Genomic DNA, 17,520 nt, shown 5'->3' with positions numbered 1-17,520 from the left:
TCATTTTCCTTACGTCAAGCACTTAAATATAATTTTATACAGTACAAGGTTACAAACTAATGTTTAGTACGTGTAACGAAGAAAGAAATGAATAAGAAAACATAGGACACAATATCACAACCTAAAATTAACTGTCTTCAGAATGTCTCTGCGACAAAGTTTCAAAATCAGGAATTATGTCACTTACTGCCAGTCGTAGTTGATCACGAAGGTATTTGTCTCTCAGTCGTGATTTGAATTTGGTTTTCACTATTTTCATTGTTGAAAATAATTTATATTATTTGATCTTAGCTCTTTTTCAATTTCCCTCGTCATCCATTTTCTGAGTACCTGGTAGGAGGAAATAGTTCTGTGGAATAAAGCCTTAACTGTGACCTAATTTAATGTGTTCAGCAGTAACTGTAAATATGGCAACAGTGAATCCCTTACCCTTTCCGATTCTTCTTTCAGCTTTTCCGTTTCAGCTTTTGCCTGTCTCACACACGGAAGAAACTCTTGTCCGTACCACATAGGCTACTGACGTCGGCAGTGGAGGTGAATGGAAAGAATAAATCAGGCTCATTTATGCCTGACGTTAACTATGCATATGTAGGCTATGAAGAATCACTGAATGTCCAAAATAGGCCTATACCTATGTCAGGGATGTCCGATGGCCTCTGTATTAGTCTATAATTTTAAATGTATCATTTTATACGCAGGCTATACACTGATAGGCTTATTGGTAGGACTATTTTGTTGGCAAGTTTTGTTCTTTGCATATTCTGTGATAGTCTATAAAAGCTGTTTAACTTCAAACTTACTGTCATCCTCTGAGGAGTTTAGTGCTGAGAGGAATGCGGTTCCGACTAGTCTAGCGCGGTACTGGAGTGGGAGGGGACAGTGACATTAATTAAGAAATGCTTTAAACAAATTGTTCTTTGCGTTTACATTGTTGTGAAGGTTCAAATGAACGTATACATCTGTTTTGTGCATATAATTTTTTATGTTTCCAATTCCGCCAACATAATATAATAATTTCTGAATTCCCATAACAATTGTAAAATAAGAAAAATACCAATGTACAACAATGCTTTCCGGTATTGTTAGTAGTAAATATATCATACATCAGTAAAGTAATATATACCAATATTCATCAATTCAATTAATATTTGTGAAGGAACTATTAAAAACCTTTAAAATTAAGATTATTCTAATAATTTTCACACCTCTGTATGTTTATTAAAAACAGAATTATGATAATATTATTAGTTAATATTATTTATTTCTTACTAATAATATTAGTACAAATGTTTTATGAAACAGATCCCAGGTCAAAATGCTTGTTTACACTTTCTGAATGATCTTCTCTCTCAACCGACGTCTTTCTATTGACCGCAGTAGGTCTGACACGCTTGTTTTCTTGTACCAATGCGCTACTTCCGCTGGAGTCCTTCCAAATTCATCCCGAGAAGATACGTTAGCCCCGTACTGCAGGAGGCTTTGTACGATAGGCAGATGTCCTTCACGAGCTGCAATATGGAGGGGCGTGTACCCACACACAGAATCTCGAACCTTGACACTAGACCCGCACTGAAGAAGGAGTTCTGCTATGAGGACCTGTCCACTCTTTGCTGCCCACCAAAGAGGTGTCTCCAGCACGTGGTTCCTTGCGTCCAGAGATCTTCCACTTCGTCTCAACACATCCACCACAAATGTAATAAGAGACAAATTTCCAGATCTCACAGCGTAATGCAGTAAATTATCATTGTATTTATCGCATATATCCATGTCGAAGTTGGGAATAAACAACACCTTGACAACGTCTAGCTTGCCCTTTTCCGCAGCTCTCAACAAAGCTGTACTCCCGTGTTCGTCCCTTGACCACACTTTCGCTCCTCCTTGAATGAGTAACCTCACTGCACCAAGCTGGCCTGCTTCAGCTGCCCACATGAGGGGCGTTGTATCAAATCTACTGTCCCGAGCTTCTGGATTAGCTTTGTGATCCAATAAAAACTTCATAAGCTTCAGTTGCCCAAATCTAGCAGCTTCATGGAGGAGGGTGGCTTTTGTTTTGCAACCTCTGTACTCCAAAATGACTTCGTGGCCAACTTTTATGTCACATTTCATCAAGAATATCATGAAATGTGTAAATCCATTCCTGGCGATAGTTCTTAATGCTTTCTGTGCGTAATCTTCAACACGTACATTGTGTCTTGTCATTACAAGATCCTTGAAATCTGGTTGTTTCTGTAAAATCAACCCGATGACCAAAGGAGAGACACCTATCTTGTCAGCCAAACGTAGAGGTCTCCATCGAAAGACTTTGTCCTCTACAGAAGGATCTGCCCCGTGTTCTAACAACATCCCCAGTAACTCAATAGTTACGTCGTTAGTTTGCAGCATACTAGCACAGTTCGTAACAGCCATATGCAGAACTGTCCTTCCACCTTCGTCCTTTAAATTCACATCAAATTTGGCATCAGATAAATATCGTTCCACGATAGCAACATCCCTATTCAAAACTGCAAGATGTAATTCAGATTTCTGACACAATACTCTATCAAAGAAATATCTCAGAATCTCAAACTTTTGATCGAAAAGCTTCTCTCTCAAAAAATCACTAACACGCTTGTAATTTTTATGAAACCAAAGAGCTGCAAAATACCCAACAAAAGTTTCGTGTACGAAAATAGCTTTCTCTTTTACTATATTCTTAATAACAGTCATTGACCTGTGACCTTCTGCTGTTTTTATGAAATGTTTAATTTTTTCGAAATCTGGAACAGTGCCTGTCAATTTCTTCACTTCCTCGCGTGATAAGAAAGTCAATAAAGCGCAAGTCATGTAAATTTCTTGGAACTCAGCTATGAAACTGGATTCCGTGGCATCTTTATTCAGAGTTACCAACTTTCTGTTTATAAATTCACTGTAGATATTAACAACATTGAATGTATTTGGTAGATGCTGTGTAGATTCGCCAGGAAAATTACTTAAATGTACTTCGTATGCCACTGCAAGAATTTTAAGTTGCAGTGGATTTAATTTGAAAATTACGTCATTAACTAAATTTCTTCTTACTGTCAGCAATAATTTATCAGCAAAGCTATTTAATGTAGATTCTGTTACGTCAGGTAGAGCATTTTTCCAGTACTTTGTTAAAAATTGTGTCTGGTTTTCTTCTGAGAAAGGCTGGAAAGTGAAAGCTATTGAAGAGACAGATGTTTCTAGTTTTTTACTTAATTCAGGTTCAACTGCTATCCACAATTTCCTCAGTTTAGTTGCTAAAAGTTTTTGCAATAAGAGAATTACGTTTTCTGAAAAGTTCGAATCTATTTCGCTATATCCATCAACAACCACACATACGTCTTCCATTTTCTGAAGTTTACATTTCAGTGTGTCCTTTTCTTCTGGTGTCACACCGACAGTTTCAACAAGAAAATCAACTACGTTCAGTTCTTTTTGGATCTCTGATAATTTTTCACGATGTTGAGTGAGATCTAACACAATGACATTCACTGGAGGACTTATTTTTTCTGTAGCTTGAGCCAGATGAGACAGAAACGTGGACTTTCCCATTCCAGACTCAGCTGAAACAATTGCCACACGATGAGAAATGTCCGTTAATGATTTCACGTCTTTGCACACTAAAACGCTATTTTTCAAGTTCCTACAAATAATGTCCATGTCTCCCTTTGAATGCTTCCATTTTAATTCATTTTTTTCGTCGTGGAGCCAGTGAACGTTGTCAGTTGTGTTTAACAACTTGAGGAAATCGTCTTCTGAATTTATAGCAACGCAGACACTGCCGTTTTCTGACTGTCTGCCATCTTGCCACGTCTCCATTGTGTACACCATTTTGTTTCGTGGCACGGCCTCCTGAAGTTCTCCATGCGATGAGCCGCTGATCGCGAAGGTCACTTGCGACTCTGTGGCTGAGTGTGATAAGATATCGCGATTCACAACGTCGGTGATTTGCAGAACGCGAGGTATGTAGTATTCCAGATCCTCCTGTAGGATGTCTCCCAAAAATGCACATTTGGGATGTTCACTGGTTGAACTTCTGAAATATAAGATAAAAGACCTATAATAAACAATCTGATTGATTTAAAAATTTATTTATTTTACATCTTTATTTATTTGCATAGAAATAAATCTAGATAGATATAAAAACTAAAACATATTTAATATATATAATTAGTTGCCCTTTCTCGTTTGCTTATTTAGATTTATAATATTAATATAGATCTTAAGCTTTCTTTAATAGTATAACAATTTAAAATTTCTGATGTTTTTGCATTATCTCTTTTTGTGTTACTGTAATTTTGTAAACGTTCTTGTTTTTTTTTTTGTAGTTGAACGTTATTTGTTAGTTTCATCGCTGCTGTCCTAAAATTTTGTAGCCTATTTGAACACATTTATGGTGGCGTGGAAGAGAAGGCCTGAAGGCCTTAACACCAATAGAGTAAATAAATATATTATATACATATATTTATTGACAGGTTTATTTATTTATTTAAATACTTATTTATTTACTTGTCTGTTTATTTACATATTTATTTATTTGTACGTTTATTTATTCCCTTCCTATATCTACTTATTTAATACCTATATATTTATTTACGTATTTATTTACTTATTTGTTTATTTTTTATTTATTAATTAATTTATTTATATATTTACCTATTTATTTATTTTATCTAGTTATATACTTATCTACCTAACTGTTTATCTATTTATGAATTTATCTACTTATATTTTCATTTATTTACTTATTTGGTTATTTACTTATTTATATATTCATTTATTTATTTATTTATTTATTCATTTATTATTCTATTTGTTTATTTTTTTGTCTATTTGATTATTTACTTATTAATTTATTTCCTTATCTCTTTATTTATGTATTTAGATATGTATGTATGTATGTATGTATGTATGTATGTATGTATGTATGTATGTATGTATCTATTTATGCATTTACCTACTAATTTTCATTTATTTACTTATTTGTTTATTTATTTATTCATTCATTTATTATCTTATTTCTTTATTTATTTTTCGTTTATTTGATTATTTATTTATTAATATATTTCCTTATCCAATTATTTATTTATTCATTTACTCACTTTCCATTTATTTTTTATTTATTTATTTACTTTTTTATTTATTTATTTACTTATTTATTTATTTATTTATTTACTTACTTACTTACTTATTTATTTATTTATTTATTTATTTATTTATTTATTTATTTATTTATTTATTTATTTATTTATTTATTTATTTATTTATTTATTTATTTATTTACTTATTTGAATAGTGCAGGCGAAAAACAATCAAAGTCAAAATTATTCTCTTAAAGATGAAATCGTCATCTAATTCAGTACATTACTGCAAAATTTGTTTTTCTTATCAAAACTGGTGAAGCAGATTTATCATCATGGATACAGTTATTCTTTTTACTTCTTCATTACGAACCGCAATAAAAGTTGCAGTAATATACTGAATTAGAAGATACATCACCCTTAAGAGAATTGTGGCTTTGATTGTTTTTCCCGTGTACTTCTATCTGTCTCTGTCTATCTGTCTCTCTATCTATCTCTCTCTATCTATCCATCCATCCATCCAACCATCCATTCATCCATCCATCCATCCATCCATCCAACCATCCATTCATCCATCCATTCATCCATCCACCCTTCCATCCATCCATCCATCTATTTATAAAGAAAACATGGATTACTTACTCAGTGTTAAGAGGATTACTTTCAGGAATTTCAGCATTAGATGCCTGTAACATAATATCAAATTATGGTAAGATACATTTAATAATTATTTTATGTAAATATAATACTATAATAAGTAACTATGCTATATGTATCTAGAGTGTGTTAAGGTGAAATATGAACAACAGCTTGGAAAGGGTCTTTAGAAACAAAATAAATAAATCCTGTGGAATTTTGTTGATAACGCCATAATTTTCGAAAAGCAAGGATCTCCAATAACTTTGAAGAAATTTACTAACTACAGAAAACTATATTATATTAAAAAATGACACACCTTTCCCGTAAGCAGACGCTTCACATCTCATTTAACTCAGAATGATCTTAATTTCTCACCCACGAAATGTGATGTTTCCGAAAACTGCACATTTAACCACACATGGTTGGTAGGCTTATAGCTATAAAAATATTTTTCCTTGCGATGTGCCCTTGAAATTCCAGGTGAAATCATAATAGGGTCAATTTGGAGTAAAAATGTCTTCCTATTACTCTAGTCAACAAGGTTTTTGTCACAAGGGTGAAAATGGTCATTTTAGATCAATTTTTGTGTGCTGATAGTGGATCTAAACTTGAAATTTTTCCATCACGCACCATTTAAGAAGAAAATTGGAAATCGTAAAAAATAATGAATTTACTAAAGAACTCGGGTATCGAACTATGGACTTTATTTAAACGGTTACACAGTATATTCATACGTTTTATAACTTATTGTTGCTCACAATATACTAGAAGTGTATTTTAAGGAATAGGTTCTTTCAACTATGTGAGTCTGCATTATTAAGATGCGTAGTGGGCGATATATATATATCTGTATAATTTATTGCTTTATGGCGCTAGGCCAAGAGAAAGCACTGAGAGAGTGGGCTTTTAGAGTGAAATAGATTGCAGTTTAGGATTAGTTGTAAATTGTTTGAGCTTGTGACAATTTGTATCGCTGGTTTTAAGTGTTTATCTTCGCGTTCATTTACGCTTTCTGAGAATGAAAAAAACTCGTCGTGCGTGTAACTTCGCCAGACAGATTTTGTTACGTATGTGGAGAATTTACGGCAAAATCGCAGCGTCGGCCTTTATCAGGTAAGTTGAAACAAGCATAATATTGGTATTTTGAATGTAATGTGTGTGATGAGGACAAATCGTGGGCTCCCCATGTGTGCTGCACAACATGTTACTCAAAACTGATAAAATGGATGAACGGAGAGAAGACTCGAAGTATGCCGTTTGCAGTTCCAATGATCTGGCGTGAACCGGCAAGCCATGCAGAAGATTGTTATTTCTGTTTAACAAAGATTACGCGATTTTCAAAGAAAACAAGATCTAAAATTGAATATCCTAATGTTCAATCTGCAATAAGACGTGTACCACATGGACCAAAACTCCCTACTCCTAATCCACCTTCGCAATTGGAGGAATAGGTTCCTCTAATAGAACAAACAGATGACTTGGCTCAACCATCAACATCCTCTGATCCGTCCTATAATCCTGAACATCATAAAGATCCCCATTTAATTCAACAATGTGAACTGAACGACTTAATAAGAGATCTTAATCTCACTAAACAACAAGCTGAGATTTTAGGGTCTAGACTGCAACAATGGAACCTGCTAGCACCAGATACTAGAATTTCATTGTACAGAAAGAGACATGAACGGTTTTCGAAGTATTTTATAACGAAAAATTCTATGTGCGCGTATGTAAATATAGACGGCTTAATGGAAGAACTAGGATTTCAACACATCCCAGAGGAGTGGAGGTTATTCATAGATTCTTCCAAAATAAGTTTAAAAGCAGTGTTAATGCACAATGGAAACACTAAACCATCAATTCCAGTGGTGTATTCAGTGGATATGAAGGAAACTTATACAAATATGTCAATGCTAATAGATGCAATCCAATATAAAACATACCGCTGGAAACTCTACTGAGATTTGAAAATTGTCGTCTTATTGCTCGGACTTCAGGGTGGATTCACAAAATACTGTTGCTTTCTCTGTTTATGCGATAGTAGAGCGACTGAAAAACATTATATAGTGAAAGACTGCCCTCCCAGAGAAAGCTATGTCCCAGGAGAACATAAATCAAGTATGTCTCTTTAATAAAACCGGAAAAAGTACTGCTTCCTCCTTTACATATCAAGCTTGGTTTAATGAAGAATTTAGTTAAAGCTATGGATAAAAATAGAGAAGGTTTTGCATTTGTAGGGAATATGTTTCCGAAACTCTGTGAAGCTAAAGTGAAAGAGGGAATTTTTGTTGGCCCTCAAATTAGGAAACTTTTGGAAGATAAGAGCTTCGAAAAAAAATTAAGTGTTGAGATACTAGAAGCTTGGAATACCTTTTGAAGTGTTTTAGTGGGCTTTTAGGCAATAATAAAGTTGACAATTACCAACAGTTTGTGCAAGAACTCCTGCATAATTACTAGAAGTTTCGTTGACAAATATCTTTGAAAATACATTTCCTACATTCCCATCTCGACTTTTTCCCAAAGACCTTAGGAGCTGTAAGCGATGAGCAAGGGGAAAGATTCCATCAAGATATACACAGGATGGAACAACATCATCAAGGAAGGTGGGATTCTTGTATGATTGGAGACTACTGTTGGTTTTTGTTCAGAGAAGGTGACTCAAAAAACAAGAGGAAAAAATAACTCTAAATAACTAAATATATTTTTAAAAAATCTAGCTTGAAGTCTGTATATGGTTATTTACTGCAGTGTAGGGCTCTTAAGTTATTTGATTTGATATTTTAATCAATTTAATTTATAAATCTTAAAAAATTATGGTTCATTTGGTCCATTTTTAAATTAATAAAATAAAAGCTTATTTTGAAGGGGAAAAAAGGAATATAATGCTACTTTTTCTTATTGTAATCGTCATTTATGCAGCGTTATTATTTTTCTGTGACACATCAGTGTATTTTGTATATAAATTTTGTATCTTAGGAATTTATTTATTATCACTGTTGTAATTACGTATTTTCAAATGCACGAAAACGTTTTTTTAAATCAAAATACTTCCCCTTCTGTCACACAAAAATGTTACGTGTTACAGATTTTTCACTGCGATATTCGTAATCAGCAGGATCGATTTAATGAAAATCAGATGATTACATTTCTGTGACAGACAAAAAGTTAAAATTTGTTGACTAGTGTTATAGAGCTAAGACCACTGAGACAACATTTAGCAAAATTGTTTGTAATATTATTAAGTTTTATGCTGGAATTTTTGCATAAAAACTACACAAACCCTATGGAATATTAAAAAAAATGTTATGAAGAAATGTTTTTTTATAAAAACTACACAAATCCTATGAAATATTTAGAAAAAAATAGTTATGAAAAGAGGCTGTTACAAAGAAATTTTGCATAAAATCTACAAAACTCCTATCGAATGTTTAGTAAAAAAAATATTATGAAATACAAGTCTTAAAAAGAAATAAGTGAAAATATAGTGTGTCCGTAAAATAGGCCTAATGGTTGTGATAAAACAAGACAGATGAAACAGCCAACAAGTCATTGCAGAAAACTGGATTCGTTTGGGAATTAATACCATAGTTAGGTAGGCTACTTCACAATCAGATTATGTTAAATTAACTATTTCTGTTTTTGTACTCTCCACTCCCATTTCTGTACTGTACGAACAATAATGAGACCTGTATAATGTCACATTAATTTCCTGTTTAAGTTTTATCACGGGTGGCTATATTCTAAACTGCTTTGTTTTAAACATCATTTCAAGGCCTACTGTAACTAATGATGTCACCATAGTAACAGAAAGTGTGCCTGGATTTCTGGAATGTCAAGAGAAATTAACGTTTTACCACAGTATATACAGTCATAAAGCTTGAGTTGTTGAGAGTACTAGGAACAATAGACTGTGCCGGTACTATTTCACATTGTCTGTTATGAGGCGATAGTAGCGATCCTAGTGGTTAGCAACTATCTATGGATGCATAGTTACTACGTATTGAGCTTCGTGACTGTATATGCTGTATGTGATTTTACGTTTAAAGAGGATAAGAATAAGTGAGCAAGTGAATAAACAAATGAATGAATAATGACAGAATGGGAAATAAAATATGCTATGTGCAAGAGCATAGAGGTAATTCGGAGTCAGATGAATGTACACTGTATCTATTGACTTTGAAAATGGAACCAAATAACTTAATAATTCCAATTTAGACATAAATGTTTGTCTTAATGGAGGGTTTAGAATTCATTACAGAGACTTGAGAGGTAAAGAGTAAGCTTACTATAAGATGTATTAAAAGAAGAAGAAGAAGAAGAAGAAGAAGAAGAAGAAGCCGATCGCAACATATTTCACGGCTCCTATTGGATCACAATAAAATATCGCGATATGTGTAGGAAATAATATAAAATATATTTGTTTAGTTACTTGTCCATCAAATTTAAATGTGTCTACTTACAAATTCCTGCTCCATAATGTAATCTCTGAATGGAAGTGCGGGATGGATTCAATATTCTGCCCTCTCTTGAAAACTGTGAAAATTAATAATAGAAACGAGTTCAGAATACGGGAACAACAGCTCGAGAACCGCCATTTTATTTTCACGTTTACTAACAATTAGAAATTGGTGACCTGATGATAATATTACGTACAGATTAGGAGTTAGTTAGTATTTCTTAAAAAAAAAAAAAACAAACAAAATAACAAAACTTCCCTGTGCAGAGTTAGGCCGGTATTAGACTACAAAAACACAAAAATTCTCTAGTTTCTTTTTTTATCATCATCATCACCATCATCATCATCATCATCAACAACATTTCATGGTTTAAGCAATCAAGCCTCGTTGCAGTCTCATAGGTTTAGTCAAAAAGTTGTATCCAAACACAGTGTTGCTACTTGAATTATTAAATTAAATAAATTATTTTCTATTTCGTTCGGAAAAATTGACATTATTTTCCGTGTCCTGTGTCTTTAATGTGTACCAGTTCGTCCCCTATATATTTAATTAACATTACTTACTTACTTGCGGCTTTTAAGGAACCCGGAGGTTCATTGCCGCCCTCACATAAGCCAGTCATTGGTCCCTATCCTGTGCAAGATTAATCCAGTCTCTATCATCATATCTCATCTCCCTCAAATCCATTTTAATATAATCCTCCCATCTACGTCTCGGCCTCCCCAAAGATCTTATTCCCTCCAGCCTCCCAACTAACACTCTATATGCATTTCTGGATTCACCCATACGTGCTACATGCCCTGCCCATTTCATATGTCTGGATTTAATGTTCCTAATTATGTCAGGTGAGGAATACAATGCGTGCAGTTCTGTGTTGTGTAACTTTCTCCATTCTCCTGTAACTTCATCCCTCTTAGCCCCAAATATTTTCCTAAGTACCTTATTCTGTAACACCTTTAACCTCTGTTCTTCCCTCAAAGTCAGAGTCCAAGTTTCACAGCCATAAAAAACAACCGGTAATATAACTGTTTTATAAATTCTAACTTTCAGATTTTTTGACAGCAGACTGGATGATAAAAGCTTCTCAACCGAATAATAACAGGCATTTCCCATATTTAGTTTATTCTGTGCTTAATTTCCTCCCGTGTGTCATTTATATTTGTTACTGTTGCTCCAAGATATTTGAATTTTCCACCTCTTCAAAGGATAAATTTCCAATTTTTTTCGCAATTTTTGTATGTAATTATTATTATTATTATTATTATTATTATTATTATTATTATTATTATTATTGTTATTATTATTATTATTATTATTTTCCCTGGCCTGGGCCTCCTCCGAGGTAGGCCTACTTATTTCCTGCATCTCGTGTTATGAAAATGAATAAAAGAAAAAAATATATATATATTATTTTAATGTACCGAAGTACATATGATATTTCCATGCAGATATTCTGCGTCATCATACGAGAGAATTTTTCTCCGTTCCATTACTCTTTCATCGTATAAAAGCAACGTTTTGAGAAATATGAAGATAATTCAACATTTGTGTGAGAGCCTATAAATGTAAAACATCATATTTACCCGACCACTTGAAAAAAAACAATCCACTCATTCTGTAGAAACAGAACAACTGTAACCTACAAATTTATGTAAATTAAGAGCAAGTGAAATTCTTTATTTTTAATAGAGATAAAAATAAAAGACAAGTACATATTTTTCTAATGACACAAATAAGTTATGTTCTTCGTTTACGCAAACAACTTTACTGAAAAGGAATTGAACTATCGGGTACCGACATGCATTAGATAGTGAAAAACCTTCGACAGTGTCCATAAATAACAGATACAGACCAGTAGAATGTGGATGAAATTGGAGATGCACTATTCACTATAAATTGCTTTCAACAGAGTGTACTCTTCTCAGCTGATATGTGTAGCTTTCGTGCATATGACGTCACTAGTAGTTCATTACGTTTACAGAGAGAACTATCGTAAAACAGAAAATCCAAACACATGGCACGTAACACAAAACACTGTAAAATAAATGCAACACACACTCACCAACCTGTCACATTTGGACCGTCAAGCAGTGCCAGAATTTCTATACTGTTTCAATTCTGACACCGATACGCAATTATCTTTTATCTTTTATCAGACAGATGAATCACGGATTCGTTATCTTCCAGCAGGAGTGGCTGCAAACCCGTGCGTAAGAGGGCGAAATCTAGCATGACAGCTAACTCATCAATACCAGGTAACAGATGGGGTGAAGTGCCACGGTAAAAGGAAAATGAAAGGAAAGAAGGTGAAATGCAGAGAAACAAGAGGAGTTCAATGAATGCAAAGAGAATACAAGAACAAGAGCAATATATGAGCCGTTGAGAGCAGAAGAGATGTAAGTCAAAAATGGGTAATGAGGGTTAAAGTAAACATTCTGTAAAATACAGCGCAAAGTAGCAATTAATATTCACTTTATTTAAACCATTAGTAGTCAGTGGATAACACGAAGGACATATTCATTGCTACTTGCCGCTGTATTTTACAGAATTTTCACTTTAAACCTCATTACCCAATTTTGACTTACACCATTTCTGCTCTGGACGGCTCATATATGAAGAAGAAGGGAATTCAAGAAGTACAAGGGCAATACAAGAACGAGAGGTGTACACGAAGAAGAAAGAGAATACAAAAAACAAGGAGAATAGAGGAAGAACAATGGAAATTCAAAGAGTACAAGGGGAATGCAACAAGGAAAATACAGGACAAACGAAGGGAATTCAAGAAGTACAAGGGCAATACAAGAACAAGAAGTATACACGAAGAACAAAGGGAATACAAAAACAAGGGGAATAGAGGACGAACAAGGGAAATTCAAAGAGTACAAGGGGAATGCAACAAGGCAAATATAGGACGAACAAGGGGAATTCAAGAAGTACAAGGGCAATACAAGAACAAGAAATATACACGAAGAACAAAGGGAATACAAAAACAAGGGGAATAGAGGACGAACAAGGGAAATTCAAAGAGTACAAGGGGAATACGAGGAAAATACAGGACGAACAAGGGGAATTCAAGAAGTACAAGGGCAATACAAGAACAAGAGGTATACACGAAGAACAAAGGAAATACAAAAACAAGGGGAATAGGGGAAGAACAAGGGAAATTCAAAGAGTACAAGGGGAATACAAGGAAAATATAGGGCGAACAAGGGGAATTCAAGGAGTACAAGGCAATACAAGAACAAGAGGAATATACGAAGAACAAAGGAAATACAGAAACAAGGGGAATAGAGGAAGAACAAGGGAAATTCAAAGATTACAAGGGGAATACAAGGAAAATATAGGGCGAACAAGGGGAATTCAAGGACTACAAGGCAATACAAGAACAAGAGGAATATACGAAGAACAAAGTAAATACAAAAACAAGGGGAATAGGGGAAGAACAAGGGGAATTCAAAGAGTACAAGGGGAATGCAACAAGGCAAATACAGGACGAACAAGGGGAATTCAAGAAGTACAAGGGCAATACAAGAACAAGAAGTATACACGAAGAACAAAGGGAATACAAAAACAAGGGGAATAGAGGACGAACAAGGGAAATTCAAAGAGTACAAGGGGAATACAAGGAAAATACAGGACGAACAAGGGGAATTCAAGAAGTACAAGGGCAATACAAGAACAAGAGGTATACACGAAGAACAAAGGAAATACAAAAACAAGGGGAATAGGGGAAGAACAAGGGAAATTCAAAGAGTACAAGGGGAATACAAGGAAAATATAGGGCGAACAGGGGGAATTCAAGGAGTACAAGGCAATACAAGAACAAGAGGAATATACGAAGAACAAAGTAAATACAAAAACAAGGGGAACAGGGGAAGAACAAGGGGAATTCAAAGAATACAAGGGGAATACAAGGAAAATATAGGGCGAACAAGGGGAATTCAAGGAGTACAAGGCAATACAAGAACAAGAGGAATATACGAAGAACAAAGGAAATACAGAAACAAGGGGAATAGAGGAAGAACAAGGGAAATTCAAAGATTACAAGGGGAATACAAGGAAAATATAGGGCGAACAAGGGGAATTCAAGGACTACAAGGCAATACAAGAACAAGAGGAATATACGAAGAACAAAGTAAATACAAAAACAAGGGGAATAGGGGAAGAACAAGGGGAATTCAAAGAGTACAAGGGGAATGCAACAAGGCAAATACAGGACGAACAAGGGGAATTCAAGAAGTACAAGGGCAATACAAGAACAAGAAGTATACACGAAGAACAAAGGGAATACAAAAACAAGGGGAATAGAGGACGAACAAGGGAAATTCAAAGAGTACAAGGGGAATACAAGGAAAATACAGGACGAACAAGGGGAATTCAAGAAGTACAAGGGCAATACAAGAACAAGAGGTATACACGAAGAACAAAGGAAATACAAAAACAAGGGGAATAGGGGAAGAACAAGGGAAATTCAAAGAGTACAAGGGGAATACAAGGAAAATATAGGGCGAACAAGGGGAATTCAAGGAGTACAAGGCAATACAAGAACAAGAGGAATATACGAAGAACAAAGGAAATACAGAAACAAGGGGAATAGAGGAAGAACAAGGGAAATTCAAAGATTACAAGGGGAATACAAGGAAAATATAGGGCGAACAAGGGGAATTCAAGGACTACAAGGCAATACAAGAACAAGAGGAATATACGAAGAACAAAGTAAATACAAAAACAAGGGGAATAGGGGAAGAACAAGGGGAATTCAAAGAGTACAAGGGGAATGCAACAAGGCAAATACAGGACGAACAAGGGGAATACAAGAAGTACAAGGCAATACAAGAACAAGAGGTATACACGAAGAACAAAAGAAATACAAAAAACAAGGAGAATAGAGGAAGAACAAGGGGAATTCAAGGAGTACAAGGGGAATACAAGAACAAGAGCACTAGACGAAGTACTACTTGACAAGTGCTAGCCGTACGATTCTGATTTTTACTTTTATCATTACAAAAACTGATAATGAATGATTTATTCCTTTGCAGTTTTTCAATAAAATGGACTTTTGCTTTAAAAAAAATATTTATTTTATTGGATTTCCAAATTTATTGAACCCTATTTTACCGTTGGGTATATTAGGGCTGTAATAATTCATACATAATTATATACAAATACTTAAAAACTTACAAATGCACACTGTGCATATTACTAAGTGAAATAGACGCGTTACATAAAAAGATACGTAGGACATAAAATGACAGACATTACAATATAAAATATATACATATTACATTAAATTATATGACATAATAAAAAATCACAGACATATTACATACAAATACGTAGATATAAGATAAAATAGACATAATATATTGTAGTCACAAATACACAATACATGGGACACAGACATATTATATAAAATACATACGCAAAACGTAACACACAGACTTATTGTATAAAAAAACTCAAGTATTTCATAGAAACAGACATTACGTTTAGGACATATGATAATATAAAAACACATACAGGGTGATTCAAAAGCCCGGCAACATAGATAAACTTTGTTATTAATGCAGATATCAAAAAATGTAAAGAGGAGAAATTTCTTGTAAATATGTTGGTAGTTTTCAATCTAATGTGCTTGAATTTTTACCGTAGAATACATCGTGGAGGCTGTACACTAGAACGACACACCCGTCAGTCCTAATGCTGCGAAATTAATGGGATTTCCACTACTTCTAGTGGATTTTAGAAACTTATTATTTAGCGAATAAAAATAGTCGACATGCAGAGATTAGCGATTGTTATTTAACTTCTCACAGTACAAAGAAACATTACTTTACATTGAGAGCTTAAGGATTCGGTGGAAATTCGTTCTTGTCTGGCGGTTTTTATGAACCTGTATTGGCAACACTGCTAATTATCTAGTCTTGCGATGAAATTCCTGCCTCCAAAGTTTTAATGTTTTTAGGGTATTTTTAGCATGCTGAAATCAAATTCAAAGCCAAAAAGTTCCTATCACGTACCATTTTTTTGTTATTTTAATTTTCTTATAATATATTACGACAATTCATAGCGTAATCATTTAAACTGTAATACTTTAACATATGTAGGTTTAGTATGCTAGGTTATGAAAACCAAATGTATTCAACGTATTTTTAAGGTGTTTATGTTGAAAACCAAGGACACCGGATGTTTCTCAGCAGATAGGGGGTGCAAGGACATAAGGAAGTTAGGGCGAAATAACGTGCAGCCTTGTCATTATTTTTATTTGTGAAAGATAGAAATGTCAGCCACTCCTTGGTGAGAGACTGAACTCAACTCGTGTAGTTTCTCTCACATTTCATTAGTCTGCGTTTCATCTGGAAACTAAACGAAATCAGTTTGAAGCTTTATTGTGGAGTAGAATGTTGAAAGTTTTTAGTTTAGTAAGAAAGTATTTACCATGTTGCATCGAGGATGTCTAAATAATCCCGACCATTTTTGTTATATAACTTATGTAGGATATACACATTGCCTAAGCAGAGGTGTAATATTACCGATTTTGTGAAAAAGTCATATCATGCCTATTTTGGAATCAAACTTGGAGACCAAAGTAAAGCTTGGGCACCACACAAAGTATGTAGAGTGTGCATTGAAGAGCTTCATCATTTGATCAATTGGAGAAGACAGTTGCTATCTTTTGGAGTACTTATGGTTTGGAGAGAGCAGTCGAACCATAGTAATGACTGCTACTTCTGTTCGTGTGATGTGAAGGGGTACGATTCTAAACATAAAAATCAAATCGTGTATTCAGTTGTTCGGTCAGCCATTTTATCTGTACCTAATGTATCAATCCCTGTGCGACCAGAAAATCTTAAACAAACATCATTCTATTGGTACTGACAACGTGAAATGGGTTTTAAAATACTTTTTCTCCGAAGATGATAATCTTGTATATTGCAGTAATCTGAAAGAATTTATGCTAAAACTTGGACTTCCAAACTATGACCTAAGTGAATGGAGACTGTTCATTGCTGCAACCAAGCGAAGTTTAAAGGATTTCCTCCTTCATAACGGAAACATATTTGGTTCAGTTCCCGTTGCCTATTCAGTGATCCTCAAAAAATCATACACAAATTTGCAACTGCTGTTATTGCGACTAGACTATAGGAAGACAACTGGCAAGTTTGTGATGATTTCAAAGTTCTTACTATGTTGCTGGGTCAACAATCTGGTTTTACTAAATTTCCATGCATTCTTTGCCTGTGGGATAGTAGGGCACGAGTTGATCACTGGACTATGAAAGACTGGCCACCTCGACAAAATTTGGAAATCGGTTGTAAGAATGTTGTGCGGCAAAGCCT

General features: G+C 34.3%; 2 protein-coding genes across 5 annotated transcripts in view; one reads left to right on the top strand and one right to left on the bottom strand.

The window, feature by feature from the left end:
• LOC138713499 (golgin subfamily A member 6-like protein 24) overlaps positions 1-17,520 on the top strand; it is a 588,053-nt gene that overhangs the window by 223,317 nt on the left and 347,216 nt on the right. The gene's annotated exons all lie outside the window — the stretch shown is intronic.
• On the bottom strand, positions 908-12,303 carry LOC138713433 (uncharacterized). 2 transcript variants are annotated; one of them, XM_069845530.1, is made up of 4 exons: positions 12,243-12,303; positions 10,184-10,256; positions 5,727-5,770; positions 908-4,039 (listed from the first exon to the last, which is right to left on the bottom strand). In XM_069845530.1, the coding sequence occupies exons 2-4, from the start codon at positions 10,196-10,198 to the stop codon at positions 1,324-1,326; spliced, it is 2,775 nt and encodes a 924-aa protein (XP_069701631.1). In that variant the 5' UTR covers positions 10,199-10,256; positions 12,243-12,303; the 3' UTR covers positions 908-1,323. The 2 variants fall into 2 exon arrangements, with proteins under 2 accessions (XP_069701631.1, XP_069701640.1); XM_069845539.1 differs by having other exon boundaries at positions 12,247-12,285.

The sequence above is a fragment of the Periplaneta americana genome, chromosome 2 (assembly GCF_040183065.1).
Source record: "Periplaneta americana isolate PAMFEO1 chromosome 2, P.americana_PAMFEO1_priV1, whole genome shotgun sequence".
Classification (NCBI taxonomy): Eukaryota; Metazoa; Arthropoda; class Insecta; order Blattodea; family Blattidae; genus Periplaneta; species Periplaneta americana.
Note: the sequence above shows the minus strand (reverse complement) of the source record. Positions and strands in the feature narration are given on the sequence as shown.